Source organism: Mytilus galloprovincialis, chromosome 2, assembly GCF_965363235.1.
Source record: "Mytilus galloprovincialis chromosome 2, xbMytGall1.hap1.1, whole genome shotgun sequence".
NCBI lineage: Eukaryota > Metazoa > Mollusca > Bivalvia > Mytilida > Mytilidae > Mytilus > Mytilus galloprovincialis.
The window spans coordinates 45,267,618-45,287,918 of NC_134839.1; the positions used below are offsets into that span (position 1 = coordinate 45,267,618).

Consider the following 20,301-nt stretch of genomic DNA (forward strand, 5'->3'; position numbering starts at 1 on the left):
TTCGGACAATAACTCAAAAAGGCTTTCACCAATGTCCATGAAACTTTGGTGAATTGTTTATATTTATTAATGTAAGCTCCCTTTCAATTTTTATAAATTTCAGATTTTAAGTTTTGGATTTATGGGGCTTTATTCATAAAAAAAGGGGGATTTTCAACACTTCGGACAATAACTCAAAAAGGCTTTCACCAATGTCCATGAAACTTTGGTGAATTGTTTATATCTATTGATGTAAGCTCCCTTTCAATTTTTATAAATTTTAAATTTTAAGTTTTGGATTTATGGGGCTTTATTCATAAAAAAAGGGGGATTTTCAACACTTCGGACAATAACTCAAAAAGGCTTTCACCAATGTCCATGAAACTTTGGTGAATTGTTTATATCTATTGATGTAAGCTCCCTTTCAATTTTTATAAATTTCAGATTTTAAGTTTTGGATTTATGGGGCTTTATTCATAAAAAAAAGGGGGATTTTCAACACTTCGGACAATAACTCAAAAAGGCTTTCACCAATGTCCATGAAACTTTGGTGAATTGTTTATATCTATTGATGTAAGCTCCCTTTCAATTTTTATAAATTTCAGATTTTACATTTCCGTGTTATGAATTTTTATGCTTAAAAAAGGGGGGATTTTCCAATTTTGGGACAATAATTAACACTTTCACAAAATTTTATGCAACTTTGATAAATTGTTTATATCTATTGACATAAGCTCCCTTTCCATTTTTATAAATTTTAGATTTTACGTTTTCTTAAGTAATGAATTTTTATACTTAAAAAAGGGGGATTTTATGAAACTTTGGTGAATATATTAATGTAACATCCCTTTTGATTTGTATATATATTTCTAGTTGATCATATAAATTCATTTAAAGCATAAAAGACAAGTTAAAAGAGCAACGGGCGTATCATGCGCTAAAGCGCAGCCCTTTATTTTCTTTCAAAAACATCAGCAGTTGAATGAGAAACCATTGTTGCCTGAATTTCAAGCAATAACTGATTCAAGAAAGATAAAATGAAAAAAGTGTATAGAAATTAACTATATATTCATTATTTTTTTTTTAACTACATAGGAATCCCTGTGTCAGTCCGTCTGTCACACTTTTAAAACTGAACTTATCTGTCTTAAATTAAAGTAGATCATAAGTCAGAGAAAACTGTTGCCAGAACTTTGTTCGACCTTTAACTTTAAGAAGTTAATTGTTTCTATTTTCAGATTCATTTGTAAACAGCCAGGAATGGACATTGAGCAGATCAGTACCAGACCTCAAATTGGTATGTACAAATTAACAATTGATAAATCTTTTTTCAAATGTCTTATCAAATGAATGTTTGCAAAGAATTTTTTAAAAAGGTATGCACAGTTAAACTAAGTTGAATGCAGAAGAGAACATTATTTCTTAATAACACTCTTGAAATCAAAAAGTATTTTAAGTTTCACTGTCTTAATTTTTGTCTCGTCTGTGACTTGTGAAACATAGGGATTAGTCCCGGATTACTATAAGCATCTAGCAGCAGCTGTGACAACAGTGTAATCTAATTATAAATGCTTTATATATCATTAAGACCTCGATGCTAAGACTTTTATCCAAAATTAAGTTATAAGTAAAGCATTGAAGACATTTGAGAGTGTGCACTCTTACAATAAATTTACTTAGTATTTACCTGTGTTCCTATAAAAGCAAAATCCCAAATGTGATGTGGCGGATTAACAGGTTATTACAAATGTATAAGTTTTACCTGTTGATCTGACATTGTACAGTACTAGTACCAGAAATTGGTCAATCTTTTTGAAGAATACAAGGCAGACAACTTATGTTTTCGATTTCCTTTTTATTCAAAGATATTTGATAAGGTTAGTAAAATGGGATTAATCACCTAAAATTTATTCTATAATTAGGTCTTTCCACCTTTCCGTGGAAAGACCTATTGGATTTCTTCTGATTATTAGGTCTTTCCACCTTTCCGTGGAAAGACCTATAGGTTTTGTTCTGATTATTAGGTCTTTCCACCTTTCCGTGGAAAGACCTATTGAATTTGTTCTGATTATTATTATTATTATTTTTTTTTTTTTTCTTCCGCCTAATTTTTTTTCTTGCGTATTATTGATGTTTCAAAAGATGTCCCTTAGATATTTGGAATATGGTATCGTATAGTTTATACGCTTTAAAAATTTACAACTGTGTAACAAAATACTTTACGTTGTAAGAGTTATCTCCCCAAACACTGTTTTTCTTGTGGCCACTACTCCTTCGCAACCGTTAAAGATTACGACAAATTTATTTTACCAAATTGCTCGTTACATCTTCAGGATTAGGATATTCATTTGGACCGAAGCTTTACGGAGACTCCATATGAGAGTTATTCCCCCTTTTCCCTTAAATTAAGTGATATGCATTTCTAAATGGTAAACCATAAGTGATAAAGACATAGGGTCTTTAGATTTGGGGTCCTTGGTCGAAAATAATAAAAATGAGGTCAAGATCAAAGGTCAAGGTCATATTCTAAATTTTGATTTTGGCTTATTTTCATTTATTTTCAAATACCTTATGACATATCGACAAATAATTTTTCATAAATTGTTAGTTGCGACATGTCCTTACTTGTATATTTTGATTGAAAGGGTGCGCAGACAATAAATAGGAGTTTTTGCCCATCTTACATTTAGAATTACGCGTAAAGTGATATTACTAATAAACCAAACATATTAAAGACCTTGGGTCTTTTGGTTTAAGGTCCTTGGTTTGTGAACTTGAAATTGAGGTCAAGGTCATAGGTTAATATGACGTTCTAGATTTTGACCTTTGCTTTAAATTCATATAAATACATCATACAGCCATAGGAACTAACATTTTAAACTGATTTTTAATATTTCAATATCAAAAAAGATCTTTTCTAGTGGAAAGACCTACAATTGTTCTCTGAACAATTGGTTTTTAATTATTATTATTATTTTTTTTTTTTTTTTTCTTCCGCCTAATTTTTTTTCTTGCGTATTATTGATGTTTCAAAAGATGTCGCTTAGATATTTGGAATATGGTATCGTATAGTTTATACGCTTTAAAACTTTACAACTGTGTAACAAAATACTTTACGTTGTAAGAGTTATCTCCCCAAACACTGTTTTTCTTGTGGCCACTACTCCTTCGCAACCGTTAAAGATTACGACAAATTTATTTTACCAAATTGCTCGTTACATCTTCAAGATTAGGATACTCATTTGGACCGAAGCTTTACGGAGACTCCATATGAGAGTTATTCCCCCTTTTCCATTTAAATTAAGTGATATGCATTTCTAAATGGTAAACCATAAGTGATAAAGACATAGGGTCTTTAGATTTGGGGTCCTTGGTCGAAAATAATAAAAATGAGGTCAAGGTCAAAGGTCAAGGTCATATTCTAAATTTTGATTTTGGCTTATTTTCATTTATTTTCAAATATCTTATGACATATCGACAAATAATTTTTCATAAATTGTTAGTTGCGACATGTCCTTACTTGTATATTTTGATTGAAAGGGTGCGCAGACAATAAATGGGAGTTTTTGCCCATCTTACATTTAGAATTACGCGTAAAGTGATATTACTAATAAACCAAACATATTAAAGACCTTGGGTCTTTTGATTTAAGGTCCTTGGTTTGTGAACTTGAAATTGAGGTCAAGGTCATAGGTTGATATGACGTTCTAGATTTTGACCTTTGCTTTAAATTCATATAAATACATCATAAAGCCATAGGAACTAACATTTTAAACTGATTTTTAATATTTCAATATCAAAATAGATCTTTACTAGTGGAAAGACCTACAATTGTTCTCTGAACAATTGGTTTTTAATTATTATTATTTTTTTTCTTCCGCCTAATTTTTTTCTTGCATAGTATTGATGTTTCAAAAGATGTCGCTTAGATATTTGGACTATGATATCGTATAGTTTATACGCTTTAAAAATTTACAACCGCGTAACAAAATACTTTACGTTGTAAGAGTTATCTCCCCAAACTCTGTTTTTCTTGTGGCCACTACTCCTTCGCAACCGTTAAAGATTGCGACAAATTTATTTTACCAAATTGCTCGTTACATCTTCAGGATTAGGATATTCATTTGGACCGAAGCTTTACGGAGACTCCATATGAGAGTTATTCCCCCTTTTCCATTTAATTAAGTGATATCCATTTCCAACTGGTAAACCATAAGTGATAGAGACCTAGGGTCTTCAGATTTAAGGTCCTTGGTCCAAAAAAATGAAAATGAGGTCAAGGTCAAAGGTCAAGGTCATATTCTAAATTTTGATTTTGGCTTATTTTCACTTCTTTTCAAATACTGTATGACATATTGACAAATAATTTTTCATAAATTGTTAGTTGCGACATGTCCTTACTTGTATATTTTGGTTGAAAGGGTGCGCATACAATAAATGGGAGTTTTTGTCCATCTTACATTTAGAATTATGCGTAAAGTGGTATTACTCATTAACCAAACATATTAAAGACCTAGGGTCTTTTGATTTAAGGTCCTTGGTTTGTGACCTTGAAATTGAGGTCAAGGTCATAGGTTAATAAGACGTTCTAGATTTTGACCTTTGCTTTAAATTCATATAAATACACCATAAAGCCATAGGAACTAACATTTTAAACTGATTTTCATATTTCAATATCAAAATAGATCTTTACTAGTGGAAAGACCTACAATTGTTCTCTGAACAATTGGTTTTTAATTATTATTATTATTATTTTTTTTTTTATTCTTCCGCCTAATTCTTTTCTTGCGTAGTATTGATGTTTCAAAAGATGTCGCTTAGATATTTGGAATATGATATCGTAAAGCGTATGCACTTTTAAAACTAACCACTGCGTAACCAAATACTTTACGTTGTAAGAGTTATCTCCCCAAACACTGTTTTTCTTGTGGCCACTACTCCTTCGCAACCATAAAAGATTACGACAAATTTATTTTACCAAATTGCTCGTTACATCCTCAGGATGTTCTGTTTTATTTTGACCGAAGCCGTATAGAGACTCCATATGAGAGTTAGTTCCCCTTTTGTATTTGAAATTTTGAAATGTATTTTAAACTGGAAAACCATAAGTGATAGAGACCTAGGGTCTTTTGTTTTGAGATCATTGGTCCAAAAAAATGAAAATTAGGTAAAGGTCAAAGGTCAAGGTCATATTCTAAATTTTGATTTTGGCCTATTTTCACTAATTTTCATTAACCTTATAAGATACCGACAAATTATTTTTACTAAATTGTTAGTTGCGACATGTCGTAACTTATATATTTTGGTTAAAAGGGTGTGTAGACATAAAATGGGAGTTTTTGCCCCTCCTATATTAAGAATTAAACGTAAAGTGATATAACTCATTAACTATACATATTACAGACCTAGGGTCTTTTTATTTGGGGTCCCTGGTTTATGACCTTGAAATATAGGTCAAGGTCATCAGTAAATTTGACGTTCTAGATTTTGACCTTTGCTCAAAATTCATATTTATACATCATTAAGCCATAGGAACTGACATTTTCAACTGAATTTTAATATTTTCATATCAAAATAGATCCTTATTGGTGGAAAGACCTTATTATAAATGACATTTTTCAGGGAATATTGGGCAGTGTTCATAGTGGGAAGTCAGCATTGGTGCACAGATATCTAACTGGTTCCTACATGCAAGAAGAATCTCCAGAAGGTGGGTTCCAGAATTTTCCATTAAAGTCAGATGGATTTATTAATGTCTCCACTGAGACAAATTATTAAGAATTAAAGATGGACAGTCTGCGGGCTAAATGCTTCTTACTACTTGATTGGAAGATATAACTGAGACATTAATAATTAAAGTTTGTTGATTGGTTGGGACAATCTAAATCTAGTATATGTCTTTCAATCCTGTAGAGTATCGGATTTGTACTCTGTATTTTAGCAATTAGATTTTGCCTGGTCACCAATAATGCATATCAGTACACAGGTTACATTTATCTATAATTATCCGAATCTCCTGAAGTTTTGTAAACACACACATTATTGTTTCACATTTAATCCAGTCGCTCACTGTTATGTACATTTTATACACGAAAAACATAAGAAAACTTGAACATGGTTGTGACTCTTCACGTTGAGAGAATAAATTGTTTGACAAATATGTTAAACATTTACAACCATGACAATGTACGATAAGGACCTTATTTGACACACAACATTACACAATATACTGCTTCATAACGTGTGGTAAAATTTGTTGATTGATATGCAAGGCTATTCTGAATGAATTAGTCCACAAAGCAAGAACACTTTCCACTTTCGTCAGCTAAGAGACGGCTAGCTTTTTTCGAAAAGCTATTACTTGTAGTTTTTACCAGTCCATAATTATCTGACACTCAGTATTTTTTGTAAGCAAATACATGTACTTATAAATAAACAACCTCCTCAATTTCATTTGACACTGATGGATGTAGTTTCAATCACCTAATGATAGGGCAGACATCTTTTGTCCATCTTTTGTTTATGCCACTCAAAACAATCCACTAATATTATTACTTAGGGAAACATTTTTACAAAAATTATTGATTTTGGCACCTTCTGTCATGTCTGTGCAGGGAACGAAAAAAAAAAGGAAAAAAAAGTTTATTATATTGGGTGACATGAAGTGTGTTTAAATTTAATTATTATTTTTTAAGAATTGCAGTACATGCAACTGTCTACATTAGTAATACATATTAAGTTTTTTTGGTCCACATCATTTCTAGTTAAACTACTCTTCTTATCTTTCCACCAGTGATTTTGATTACTTTGATTATATGTTACAATTAGTGTTGTCAACGGTTAGTTAACCGTTTGAACGACCGAATACCGAATACCATGTCTCTCAGCTCAGGGCAAGATCTTTATAAGAAAACATAATTAGTATATATATGTTTTGTTAACAGTAACTTTAAATCAGTAATATAATTATGTTTTACAATTAACTTTATTATTTCATTTTTGTTCTTATATTGTGTAGACCTACATCTGAATGTGCAATCTCCGTCGTGCAAGGCTTTGTCATACTTTAAACGAAATGCTTACTCAAAAATGGTGAATTGCAAACCTATGTGAATGTAATCAGTGTATAATTGATAGTATGAGTAACAAGCTTTGTCTTTATCATTTCAAATCGAAACACTTCACATTATTTTCGAAGACAACAAGAGCAAATGAAAGAATCATCGGTTTCAGACATATTAAATTCTACGAGATCAAGAAAGTTTTTTTTTATTTTTCAATCTGAATTTAGTACAAACGCCATAGTTGATACGGTGTATTTGATTATAAAAAGTCAAATCGCCAGAAATCTTCACAAACAAGCCTTATAATAATACCAAAGGACACTGAACTTCAATTCAGCTTATTATAAAAACGTAAATGTATGACTTGGATGGAAGGTTGTCACATTAAGACTCATACCACATCTTCTATATATACGCGTATGGTACTATAGATAAGGCCTTCAAACATCAACATAAACTACCTGTTAACCGGTTAATCAGTTGAACGATTATCCGAGTAACCCATTAAGCAAAAGTGTACTATTTGACAACACTAGGCCACAATTAAAAATATTTTGGTTTGCCCAAACCCTACCCAAAGGTTGAGACCGTGGGTAGGTATGTAGGCATTTTCTTTTTTTTTTTCTAAAAGAGAAATTGAAGTATTGGGTGTTTATAAGTCTTCATGCCTATCTGATTAAAAAAAAACTTCTTCAAATCAGGACAATAAAAGAATTTGAGTAGGCAGCTTTTTCCTGGGTAGGTAGCGTTTTGGCAAACAAACCTATTCTTTTTTATAGCCTTAGTTACAATGCAAATATTGAAATCCAGATTAATTAATCTTTTGATAGGTGGTCGTTTCAAAAAAGAAGTAATCATAGATGGTCAGAGTTACCTACTCTTGATAAGGGATGAAGGAGGATCACCCGAAATGCAGGTTTGTATTATAATCAATACTATAATCAATACTAAAGAGTTATTGAGATTGGATGGCAGGTTGTTTGAAAAAAGGATGTTATTTATTCCTTATTTTTTCTGTAGTGCTACCATGTCGTCGTCGTCATCCGAAGACATTTGGTATGGAATTGTATGGATCTCTTTGAAATTTAAGCAAAAGGTTCTTTACCATAAAAGGAAGGTTTTTTGGGGGTGATGGTCCCAACCGCTTAGTAATAAGGGACCTAAAAGTAGCCTCAAACAAGCATTTTTTTGGGGGGTGGGCCATTTTTGTCCCCCTTTGACGGTGTCAGCGCCAACATAAATGGAGTCAGCAATGTATTAGTTTGTTATTAGGTCTAGTTTATGATGAACTACAAGTGTTAGGTCAATTATATTTGGTATGCAGTTGTATTAGCATTGGCACATCTCATTTCCATGGAGTTTATTCGGCCCTGCCCCCTCTGTCATGGTCTATTGACTTTGAAACTTTTGATTATTTTACATGTATTAGTTTGTGATTAGGTCAGTTTATGGGGAACCACTAGTGGTAGGTCAATGATATTTGGTATGCAGTGGTATAAGCATTGGCATATCTCATTTCTTTGGAGATTATTTGACTCAGCCCCCTTAGTCATTGTCAATTGACTTTGAAAATTTTGCTAAGTTAACATGTATTAGTTTGTGATTAGATCAGTTTAAGGGGTACCATTAGTGATAGGCTAATGTTAATTGGTATTTAGTTGCATAAGCATTGGCACATCTCATTTCTAGGAAGAAGATTTGGCCCTGTCCACTCAGTCATGGTCAATTGACTTTGAAACTTTTGCTCAATTTACATGTATTAGTTTGTGAGTATATACAATTAGATCAGCTTATGTTAAGTCAATGATATTTGGTATGCAATTATCATTTTTATGGAAATTATATAGCACCCCCATCTCTTCATGGTTCTTTGACTTTGAAACTTTTACAATGTTTACAAGTTAATGTTTGTGTTTTGGTTTGTTTAAAGGGAGTGACTTATAATAAGTCAATGGTATTTGGTATGCAGTTGTATTAGCATTGGCAAATCTCATTTACATGGAGATTGTTTAGCCATGTACCTGTCATGGTTCATTGACTTTGAATATTTTTAAAACTTTTGTAACATGATATTTTAATTTCAACATTCGTTGGCTGTATAAATATTTTGATATGAGCGTCACTGATGAGTCTTATGTAGACGAAACACATGTCTGGCGTACTGAATTATAATCCTTGTACCTTTGATAACTATTTGCTTAATCAAAATTACAAAAAGGCAAAACATATCTCTGTGTTAACAGTTTATTTATTTCAAGATTCAAGAATTTTATTTATTTTTTTAAAAAGGGGGGTCAAATTTTTTATCTGTAAGAAATAACCAATTTTCAAAAGAAAAATTGGGGGTCACAATTGCTAAATCTTTGTATATAGCCTGAAAACTTGTTTACTTAGTAATTATGTGTTCAATATTTAATTACTATCCAAATTCAGACCGGCAACAAAATTGAATATTGTTTTCATTTTTGCCCCAACTGTTCAGGGTTGGACCTCTGACGTTGTATCCAATTGGGATCGGTGATGCAGTTTATTTTACCTATATGTAATTTAGTATGTATTATACTGGAACCAAATAAAGCAACAACGGTTTATGTTTAAACTTGAGATTTTCAACCTGATTTACAAAGGAAAAATAGGTTAGTGATTTGGGGATGTACTGCAGGAATGCAGGCAAGCGGCTTCCAAATAGTGTCCTTCATTAACATGAAAACACTTTGACAGTTTTTTTTCAAATTAAGATATGTTGTTTCCTGCAACTAAATGAAGATCAAGTCCAATATTCACTATTTTAGCTTTTCTAGTTGATGCTATATAGCTCTTTCCTAAAAATTCACCTTTACTAAAGTTTGTCTCAACCAAATGTTATGAAACTTATACACAAGGCTTATTACCACAAAAAAAAAAAAAAAAAACAAGATTGAATTTTGGTGGCATCATTTTAGAGTTTACAAATGGAAAAATTGTTGTGTTTTTATATTTTAAATGTAAAAAAAAAACGTATTCACTTTGCTAACTACCACAAAACTCAGATCCAGAACAAATTTGTGTAGAATCACATTTACAGTTCTTGAGTTATGTCCCTTTATAACTTTATATGCAAGCAGGGGCATCATCTGTGTCCCATGGATACATTCCCAATTTATTTTTGTTATTGATTTATTACAGTTTACACACTGGGTTGATGCTGTGATATTTGTGTTCAGTCTTGAGAATGAGATGAGTTTCCAAACAGTGTACAGTTATTTTGCCAAAATGGCCCATTACCGCAATGCTGCAGAAATCCCTCTGATACTAGTTGGCACTCAAGGTATGTTGCTATGATTTTCACACCATGCAATCTACTAGAATTAACATGATCAAACCCTGTAGGTTTTTAGCTGTTATTGTATTAAATCAATAATCTACTCCCCGCATAATCTACTCCCTGCAGCTTTTGCTTTATTTAATAATTCGTCAAATATTTTTTTTATACATCTACAAAAAATGTTTAGGATAGTATATTGCTATAACATCATCTTCGTCGTCCTTGTCCAAAGACATTTGGTTTCCAGACAATAACTTTATTTTAAGTGTATGGATTTCTATGAACAGTTGACAATATTTTTCCTTACAAGATTTAAGAAATTTTCAATTTTCCAAAGAAAAATTAGGGGTCACAATTGAGTTTTCTAGCTTTTTGTCGAGCCTTCGACTTTAGTCGAAAAAGCGAGACTAAGCGATCCTACATTCCGTCGTCGTCGTCGGCGGCGGCGGCGGCGTCCACAAATATTCACTCTGTGGTTAAAGTTTTTGAAATTTTAATAACTTTCTTAAACTATACTGAATTTCCACCAAACTTGGACAGAAGCTTGTTTATGATCATAAGAAAGTATCCAGAAGTAAATTTTGTAAAAATAAAATTCCATTTTTTCCGTATTTTACTTATAAATGGACTTAGTTTTTCTGCGAGGAAACATTACATTCACTCTGTGGTTAAAGTTTTTAAAATTTTAATAACTTTCATAAACTATCCTTGATATGTACCAAACTAGGACAGAAGCTTGTTTATGATCATAAGATAGTATCAAGAAGAAAATGTTGTGAAAATAAATTTCCACTTTTCCGTATTTTACTTATTAATGGACTTAGTTTTTCTGCGAGGAAACATTACATTCACTCTGTGGTTAAAGTTTTTGAAATTTTAATAACTTTGATAAACTATCCTTGATTTGTACCAAACTTGGACAGAAGCTTGTTTATGATCATAAGATAGTATCTGACAAGAAGAAAATTTTGTAAAAATAAATTTTCACTTTTCCGTATTTTACTTATAAATGGACTTAGTTTTTTTGCCAGAAACAAAACATTCACTCTGTGGTTTAAGTTTTTTAAATTTTTATAATGTTCTTAAACTATCCTGGATTTCTACCAAACTTGGACAGAAGCTTGTTTATGATCATAAGATAGTATCAAGAAGAAAATTTTGTAAAAATAAATTTTCACTTTTCCGTATTTTACTTATAAATGGACTTAGTTTTTTTGCCAGAAACAAAACATTCACTCTGTGGTTTAAGTTTTTAAAATTTTTATAATGTTCTTAAACTATCCTGGATTTCTACAAAACTTAGACAAAAAGTTATTTCTGATCATAAGATATTATTCAGAAGTAAATTTTGTAAAAAAAAAATTCACTTTTTCCGTATTTTACTTATAAATGGACTTAGTTTTTCTTCCAGTTAACATTACATACAGTCTGCAGTTAAAGTTTATAAAACATTTATTAGATTCATAAACTATCCTGGATTTTTTTACCAAACTTGGAAGCTTCTTTCAATCAAAAGACAGTATCGTGAGGGAAATTTTTATTGATGTTTTTCCTCATTTTTGTTGTGTCTGCGATTAACAGAAAAAGTAGGCGAGACACCGGGTTCCGTGGAACCCTTACGAATTTTTTTAATGAGCTGACAATATTTTTTAATGAGTTGACAATATTTTTCCTCACAAGATTGAAGAAATTTTCATGAAGCTGAAATTTTAATGAGCTGACAATATTTTTTAATGAGTTGACAATATTTTTCCTCACAAGATTTAAGAAATTTTCAATTTTCCAAAGAAAAATTAGGGGTCACAATTGAGTTTTCTAGCTTTGTATATAGTGTGAAAACAAATTATTTTGCAACAGCACAGTGTTTTGCACCAATGCAAGAAATCTTAAATTGAATATGAATTCAAATCATATAACCAATGTCAAGTTCTTTGACTACATTTATGCTGTGTCAGAAACCTATAATGTGTCCAACATTTAATTACAATCCAAATTCAGACCTGTATCAAGCTTGAATATTGTGTCCAAATTTGCCCCAACTGTTCAGGTTGTACCTCTGCTGTTGGTATCCAGCTCCTTGGCGTAGCAGTTTATTTATTGTATAAAATTTTAAGTGGTCTTATAAGCTTTTGGAAAGAAATGAGATCACAGGGTAAAAACACTTGCCAAAGCCTGTAATTTCAGCAAAAATTAGCGAAGCAGAACAAAACTTATACTTGATCTGTAACTCATCATGGTTAATTCACATATAAAAAATCAGCCCAATATCTGAAGACATTTAGAAAAAAAATACAAGTAACTTTTAGTTTTTGTAGTGGGTAGGTAGGTAGGCATTTTCTTTTTTTTTCAAAAAAAGAAATTGAAGCATCAGGTGTTTATTAGTCCTCATGCTTATCTGATTAAAAAAAAAACTTCTTCAAATCAGGACAATAAAAGAATTTGAGTAGGCAGCTTTTTTCTTGGTAGGTAGGGTTTGGGCAAACAAACCTTTTCTTTTTTTATGGCCTGATTGTCAACATTGTCATTTGTAGTTTAGATGTTAAACTCTGATTGTTTAGGTGTGCTTTAACTTGACCCAGCCTTATTTTGAAAATGGTACTAAAAAGTCTTCAATTAAACTATATAAGGTTTTATATTCAACTTCACTCTTTAAGTTTGTTGTCTTTACTTTTTTTGTCCCCTGGGCAACAAGTTGAGGGGAACATGAAATTAACCCCTGTCTGCCTGTCCCTCCATCTGTCCATCCGTCCATCCAGTCATGTTACCACTCTCATGTGTATTGAATAGATGAAATGTGTGCAACACAGGGGACAGTGGAATTCTGTTCTATTATTTAGCTTGGGGAAACATTTCAGGCCTTGAGATTTTTATACTAGTCTAGGGGCTTCCACACGTTTTTTTCCCTGGTCAATAACCTGTCTTTAGAAGGTCTTTCAGACTTTTTCTTAGCACTTGCATATTGCACATGATGTCTTCATTACTCAGTACTATAATTCTTAAAGTTAGAGTGACAAGATTGTTGTGTTTATCTTAGATAATTATGTTGTACTCTCTATTTGAAATTATATAATTTGTGTTGTGTTACAGCCTTAGAAAGATATTAGGCTTCGGATAAGGTTATTGTACACAGGTGACTGGTTTTGTCTACATGATAAAATCACTCAACTGTAAAAAAAAATCACTACACATTATTTTAAAAAGAAAACAAGCTGGTTGATGTTATACTTAAAACAACTACTAAAGTTTCTATTATTCTTCACATATTCTACATAGGCAGATTAAGAGGGTAGACAGGGGGCCCAGGCCCCCCTTTTCTGGGAAAAAAATTGGTTGCTTATATAGGGAATCACTGAAGCATGACTGTGGTGGACCCCACTTATGAAAAATTCTGGATCCTTCACTGTTCTAGTGGTGCAAGCTGGCAAGGAAAGCTGAAATTTAACTCAACTTAACTTTACATTCAATTTCAAAAAGGAAACTAAATACATGCAAAAGTCAGCATAGGATTTATGATTATTTCTTAAAGAATTGGTATGCCACCCCTCTGTTGCTGTATTGCTTTAGTCCTTGGTGAGCCAAATAACTAAGTTATAATGAGAAATTTATTGAATCTTCCCTTGTAAACTTATGTGTATTGCTTGAATAAACAATATTTAGACAGAAAGTTGTGTTAGGGATTTGATTTGGATGAACAAAGCTGTTATTTTGGAAGCTACATGCATTTACATTTCAAGGCATATTTCTTTCTTCCCTTTCTACCATAGATAATATGACCACTTGTCTGTTCCTAAAAGACTTAGATCATGGATTTTGTACCAAAATTATGACCTATTGTGGCACCAATATGTCTACTTTGACCTTTTATGGCACCAATATGTCTATTATACTTTTCAAATTGAATTTAATATATTTTTTCTCTCACATTTACCAGAAATCACTTGGCTTTTTGAGATGACAAAACATTTTTTTTTATATTCAGGAATAATCAATCAATTATCTTTACATGAGTCCATTTTGGCCTTTATATCAGCTTGGGTGCAAATAGTCTGGGATAGTGTTTATCTAATAAGTGAAAAATTTTAGCCAGAAAGGGAAAGGGTTAATGTCTCAAAAAATCAAATTTAATTCCCATTGCAGAGAGAGAAATTGATGAATTAAATCCTGTAGAATAAAAAGTAATGTTGTGCATGTGTTGGGAGAAATCATATGTTGATTAGCAAAAGATAAACGAAAATACATTCCAAAATCTGCATTGCATAAAATGATAGGTATCAAGCTGTGACATGCTTATGTCAAATCTTCAATCAATTTTGATTATGCATCATGAAAACTGTAATCATTAAAATGAGAGGGCAGCTAAATTCTTGGTGAAATTTGAACCATTCTTCTAACTGATTGATAAAGTTATCTATGTATCCAGGGGTTTTTGTAGTACAACTGTTTAGTATGAAGGTTACTGTGTTCTTTCATGTCATTTCCAAAAAAACGTTTTAACCAGCAACAGGAAATACTTAATGCTTGAATCAGTAGACGCCTCATTGTATGGAATTGTAAGTTGTTTTATTGTTATTTGTTCTAGAGATTCTTAGATGGCATTTATCTTTACACAGGACAAGATTTATGTTATAAGATTTGTATCACAAGTTTTTGTATTAAAAGACATTTGTACACATACAAAGATTAATCTGATAAGATTGTAAACAAACAATAATATTGCTCATAGTTTTCCTTGTTCAATGGAGAAAGACGTAGTTCTAACAGTCTCTACTATATTGTTTCTTCCTCTAATGAAGTTGTTGAAGAAAAAAACTGTTACTAACAGTATTCTGTCTGCATATTGGACTTTATTTTAACATTCTGGGCAACTAGATCGAAGGAAATTATATGTCCATTTAACCAACTATAAATGCAATTTATAATAAGCACATTTTTTTTTTCTGACATCTGATTTTTGATTTCCAGCTGTATGTTGGTGTTTATTTATTAAAAAGATCTGTGTATAAGATTTTTAAAATGAAATTAGATATAAACTTGATTTCAGTTGTCCTGTGTTAGAGAAAAAATATAAAAAGCAAAGCAGTTATAAAAGAAGATATCATTATGCAATTTATTAATTGAGTGCATACATTTTGTTTTAGAAATAAATCCCTTGAATCTGGATATTTTTCTAAAGCTCTTGAATATTAAAGTGAAGCAATGCATTAAATTCATGCCTGGCTTATTGATTGAATTACACATGTTGTCACTCACTATAATTGAAATCAAAATCTATGCATTGTCATTTGATATTGCAACACATATATATTAAATTGAACTGTCTTAAAAGTATTCTAATTAGATTATGTATTATATTTCTCTCACCCGACCTAAAAGCCAATGTGAGCTTTTTATATGAATTGGCATGTATTTAAAACTTTTTCAAAGTTCTTCTCCTCTTAAACTACTGAACCAATGTCAACAAAACTTTGGAGTGAATGATCCTATCTAGTTTAAACTTTTGTGTTTTATCTCAGTTTAAGCTTATTTTTAGCTCACCTGGCCCGAAGGGCCAAGTGAGCTTTTCCCATCAATTTGCGTCCGTCGTCCGTCGTCGTCCGTCGTCGTTAACTTTTACAAAAATCTTCTCCTCTGAAACTACTGGGCCAAATTAAACCAAACTCGGCCACAATCATCATTGGGGTATCTAGTTTAAAAAATGTGTGGCGTGACCTGGCCAACCAACCAAGATGGCCACCATGGCTAAAAATAGAACATAGGGGTAAAATGGGGTTTTTGGCTTATAACTCAAAAACCAAAGCATTTAGAGCAAATCTGACATGAGGGTAAAATTGTTTATCAGGTCAAGATCTATCTGCCCTGAAATTTTCAGATGAATCGAACAACCTGTTGTTGGGTTGCTGCCCCTGAATTGATAATTTTAAGGAAATGTTGCTGTTTTTGGTTATTATCTTGAATATTATTATAGATAGAGATAAACTGTAAACAGCAATAATGTTCAGCAAAGTAAGATTTACAAATAAGTCAACGTGACCGAAATGGTCAGTTGACCCCTTTAGGAGTTATTGCCCTTTTTAGTCCATTTTTAACCATTTTTCGTAAATCTTAGTTATCTTTTACAAAAATCTTCTCCTCTGAAACTACTGGGACAAATTAATCCAAACTTGGCCACAATCATGTTGGGGGTATCTATTTTAAAAAATGTGTCCGATGACACGGCCATCAAATCAAGATGGCCACCACGGCTAAAAATAGAACATAGGGGTAAAATGCAGTTTTTGGCTTATAACTCAAAAACCAAAGCATTTAGAGCAAATCTGACATGGGTAAAATTGTTTATCAGGTCAAGATCTATCTGCCCTGAAATTTTCAGATGAATCACACAACCCGTTATTGGGTTACTGCCCCTGAATCAGTAATTTTAAGGAAATTTTGCTGTTTTTGGTTATTATCTTGAATATTATTATAGATATAGATAAACTGTAAACAGCAATAATGTTCAGCAAAGTAAGATTTACAAATAAGTATTTCGGTCAGTTGACCCCTTTAGGAGTTATTGCCCTTTATAGTCAATTTTTAACCATTTTTCGTAAATCTTAGTTATCTTTGACAGAAATCTTCTCCTCTGAAACTACTGGGCCAAATTAATCCAAACTTGGGCACAATCATCTTTTGGGTATATAATTTTGTCCGGTGACCCGGCCATCAAATCAAGATGGCCGCCACAGCTAAAAATAGAACATAGGGGTAAAATGCAGTTTTTGGCTTATAACTCCATGGATTTCTCTAGCATTCTACAGGGTCCGGTTTTCGGACCCATTCCCAACGACAAAAACCCTACATTTTTCCCAATTTTGGGAGCAAAATTCCCAAATGATCACAAAATTCATTTCCATCTTTATTATTAATGACAGAGATGTTTATTGTATTCAACCGCAAGCTTTATGTCAAAAATCGCCAACAAGTAATGTGTAAATCCAAGTTGAAACATATTGAACATTTTTAGACAAACAATATTGACAAACAATGGCTGCCATAAATAAACAGGAAGTGTGGGAAAATACTAAAACCAGATCAAATCGGGAAACGGACAAGTATATAATTCCGGGTTTGTCAATCAAAAACAGTAAATAAAAAAATTAAAAGAACGTAACATGTGACAGCTGACTTAGCAACACTAAAATTGAAAACTAAAAGATATATAAAAAAAGAAAATAGAAACAGGATATATTTTATACAGAACTCAAAATATTTCAGTTCACAAATTTTCAAGTCAAATCAAAAAAATGTAACAATCCTCAAGAAGTTAGAACTCATTATTTTGATACTCAAATGTCATGTTGTTATATTTAAAAACAAAGAAGGTGTAGTCCTTACTTTATTTTCACCAACAAAAAAATGTTTAATGAATTAAACACACTAAAACTAACATCTGGTATATTGGTTGTTTTTCCCAATCTCATTGAAAACCGCATTAAAAAATTCCCAAAACTGGCCAGGGTCCTTTTTCCCAAAAACCCAGATAAACCCCTGAACTCAAAAACCAAAGCATTTAGAGCAAATCTGACATGGGATAAAATTGTTTATCGGGTCAAGATCTATCTGCCCTGAAATTTTTAGATGAATCAGACAACCCGTTGTTGGGTTGCTGCCCCTGAATAGGTATTTTAAGGAAATTTTGCTGTTTTTGGTTATTATCTTGAATATTATTAGCTCACCTGGCCCAAAGGGCCAAGTGAGCTTTTCTCATCACTTTGCGTCCGTCGTCCGTCGTCGTCCGGCGTCGTCTGTTAACTTTTACAAAAATCTTCTCCTCTGAAACTACTGGGCCAAATTAAACCAAACTTTGCCACAATCATCATTGGGGTATCTAGTTTAAAAAATGTGTGGCGTGACCATAGGGGTAAAATGCAGTTTTTGGCTTATAACTCAAAAACCAAAGCATTTAGAGCAAATCTGACTGGAGTAAAACTGTTCATCAGGTCAACATCTATCTGCCCTTAAATTTTCAGATGAATCGGACAACCCATTGTTGGGTTGCTGCCCCTAAATTGGTAATTTTTAAGGAAATTTTGCGGTTTTTGGTTATTATCTTGAATACTATTATAGATAGAGATAACCTGTAAACAGCAATAATGTTCAGAAAAGTAAGATTTACAAATAAGTCAACATGACTGAACTGGTCAATTGACCCCCTAAGGAGTTATTGTCCTTTATAGTCAATTTTTAACAATTTTCATAAAATTTGTAAATTTTTACTAATATTTTCCACTGAAACTACTGGGCCAAGTTCATTATAGATAGAGATAATTGTAAGCAGCAAGAATGTTCAGTAAAGTAAGATGTACAAACACATCACCATCACCAAAACACAATTTTGTCATGAATCTATCTGCTTCTTTTGTTAAATATTCACATAGACCAAGGTGAGCGACACAGGCTCTTTAGAGCCTCTAGTTCTCATTAATGTAATTAGATGTAACAATAGACACTACATATATTAAGTTGAAAGTTTATCATTAGAATGTTCAATAAATCTATCAATGGCTTATGATGTTATGTGTGTATATAGATGATCCAGTTTATTCTTTTGTATTTTGCAGATGCCATCAGTGAAAGCAATCCCCGTGTTATAGATGATACCAGAGCCAGAAAACTCGCCAATGACCTTAAAAGATGTTCATATTATGAGACATGTGCAACATATGGTTTAAATGTTGAAAGAGTGTTTCAAGATGGTACTCTATTAATTTTATGCCCTGCCTAAAGTGTTGGTTTTTTTTTTTTGGGGGGGGGAGGGGGTGATAGTATTTTTTCTTGTCTACATCTGTCTATTTTTCATGATACAGTATTACCTTTCAGATTATAACCCATATTACAGTTCTTCCCATTTTTCATGGTTCACTTAACATAGAAATAGGAAATCGGTACATTCTAAGGATGATATTTTTGGTTAAAGGGGCACTAGCTGTCAAATTCATGGTAACCGATTTGACTCAAATTCTCATATTTGGTTTATAACAATGTAAAACATTTATCCAAACTATCAAAAGTCTAAAATAAACAGTTTACAGAGCATGGGGTAGATAATATATAGGTTCGTTTCGTGTGTATTTTAGTCCAGACGCCATCTAATTAACTATCGATTTGACCTCAGATGACCATATAAGCGATGTAAACAAAAATAAAGATACGAATAGATTAAACCAACACATGCAATTGGATTTTTATAGGTCTGTTTGATTTTATTTTATAGATTAAAAATAAATGTTTCTCATTGCGTTTACCCGTATAAGAATGATTTATGTGCATCGAATTAGTAATTAAATGATTTACCGTAGTTTCACTTTCATTGTTGACATTCTTTTTCTTTAAATAACCAGTACACGTACAATGCATGCGTTGTCAATCTCTAGCTAGGGGTTAACTTGAAGTTCACATGAATACGGATTTAAAGAGGTCGACTCATTCACTTGCAAGTGAATTACTAATTATCAATGTTTCTTAGCGTAATTTGACAAAATTGAACCTTTTTGGCTGCAAAAGGTGAATTGTTCTTTCACTATTTCACTTTCATTATTGATTGAACAGAAAAAAATCAAACTTTAGATTTTTTATATATTTCGTAGCTAGTGCCCCTTTAAGGTAAAATGAAGATCTGTCATACATCTTCTTCCTGTTTTTTGCTACATTGAATGAGTTGAGTATGCTTAACAGAACAAAGCTTGCTATCTTGTAAATACTGTTTAAGTTTATATGATACCTTTAGTAAAACTTTCATCTAAAACTTTGACCATGGAATTCAATCATTATCATTAAAACAGGCAAGAAAGACACTTACTTCCATGTCTGGAGTCTAGCATTTTCACAGGTTATATTTTTGTTTTATTAAATATATTAAACTGATCAAATTTGTAAAGCATTTCGTATTTTTTGCCTCTTCTAGCACACGGTTTG

The 20,301-nt window shown here is 32.0% G+C and overlaps 1 protein-coding gene across 12 annotated transcripts in view; it reads left to right on the top strand.

Annotated features, from left to right (window-relative positions):
• The window catches only part of LOC143063667 (centaurin-gamma-1A-like), a 95,805-nt gene that overhangs the window by 30,997 nt on the left and 44,507 nt on the right, over nt 1–20,301 (top strand). For all 12 annotated transcript variants that reach the window (XM_076235940.1, XM_076235944.1, XM_076235943.1 and 9 more), the window contains exons 2-6: nt 1,218–1,276; nt 5,602–5,689; nt 7,874–7,959; nt 10,209–10,350; nt 18,948–19,082. In XM_076235940.1, coding sequence (XP_076092055.1) covers nt 1,218–1,276; nt 5,602–5,689; nt 7,874–7,959; nt 10,209–10,350; nt 18,948–19,082 — 510 coding nt within the window. The remainder of the gene's footprint in view (nt 1–1,217; nt 1,277–5,601; nt 5,690–7,873; nt 7,960–10,208; nt 10,351–18,947; nt 19,083–20,301) is intronic.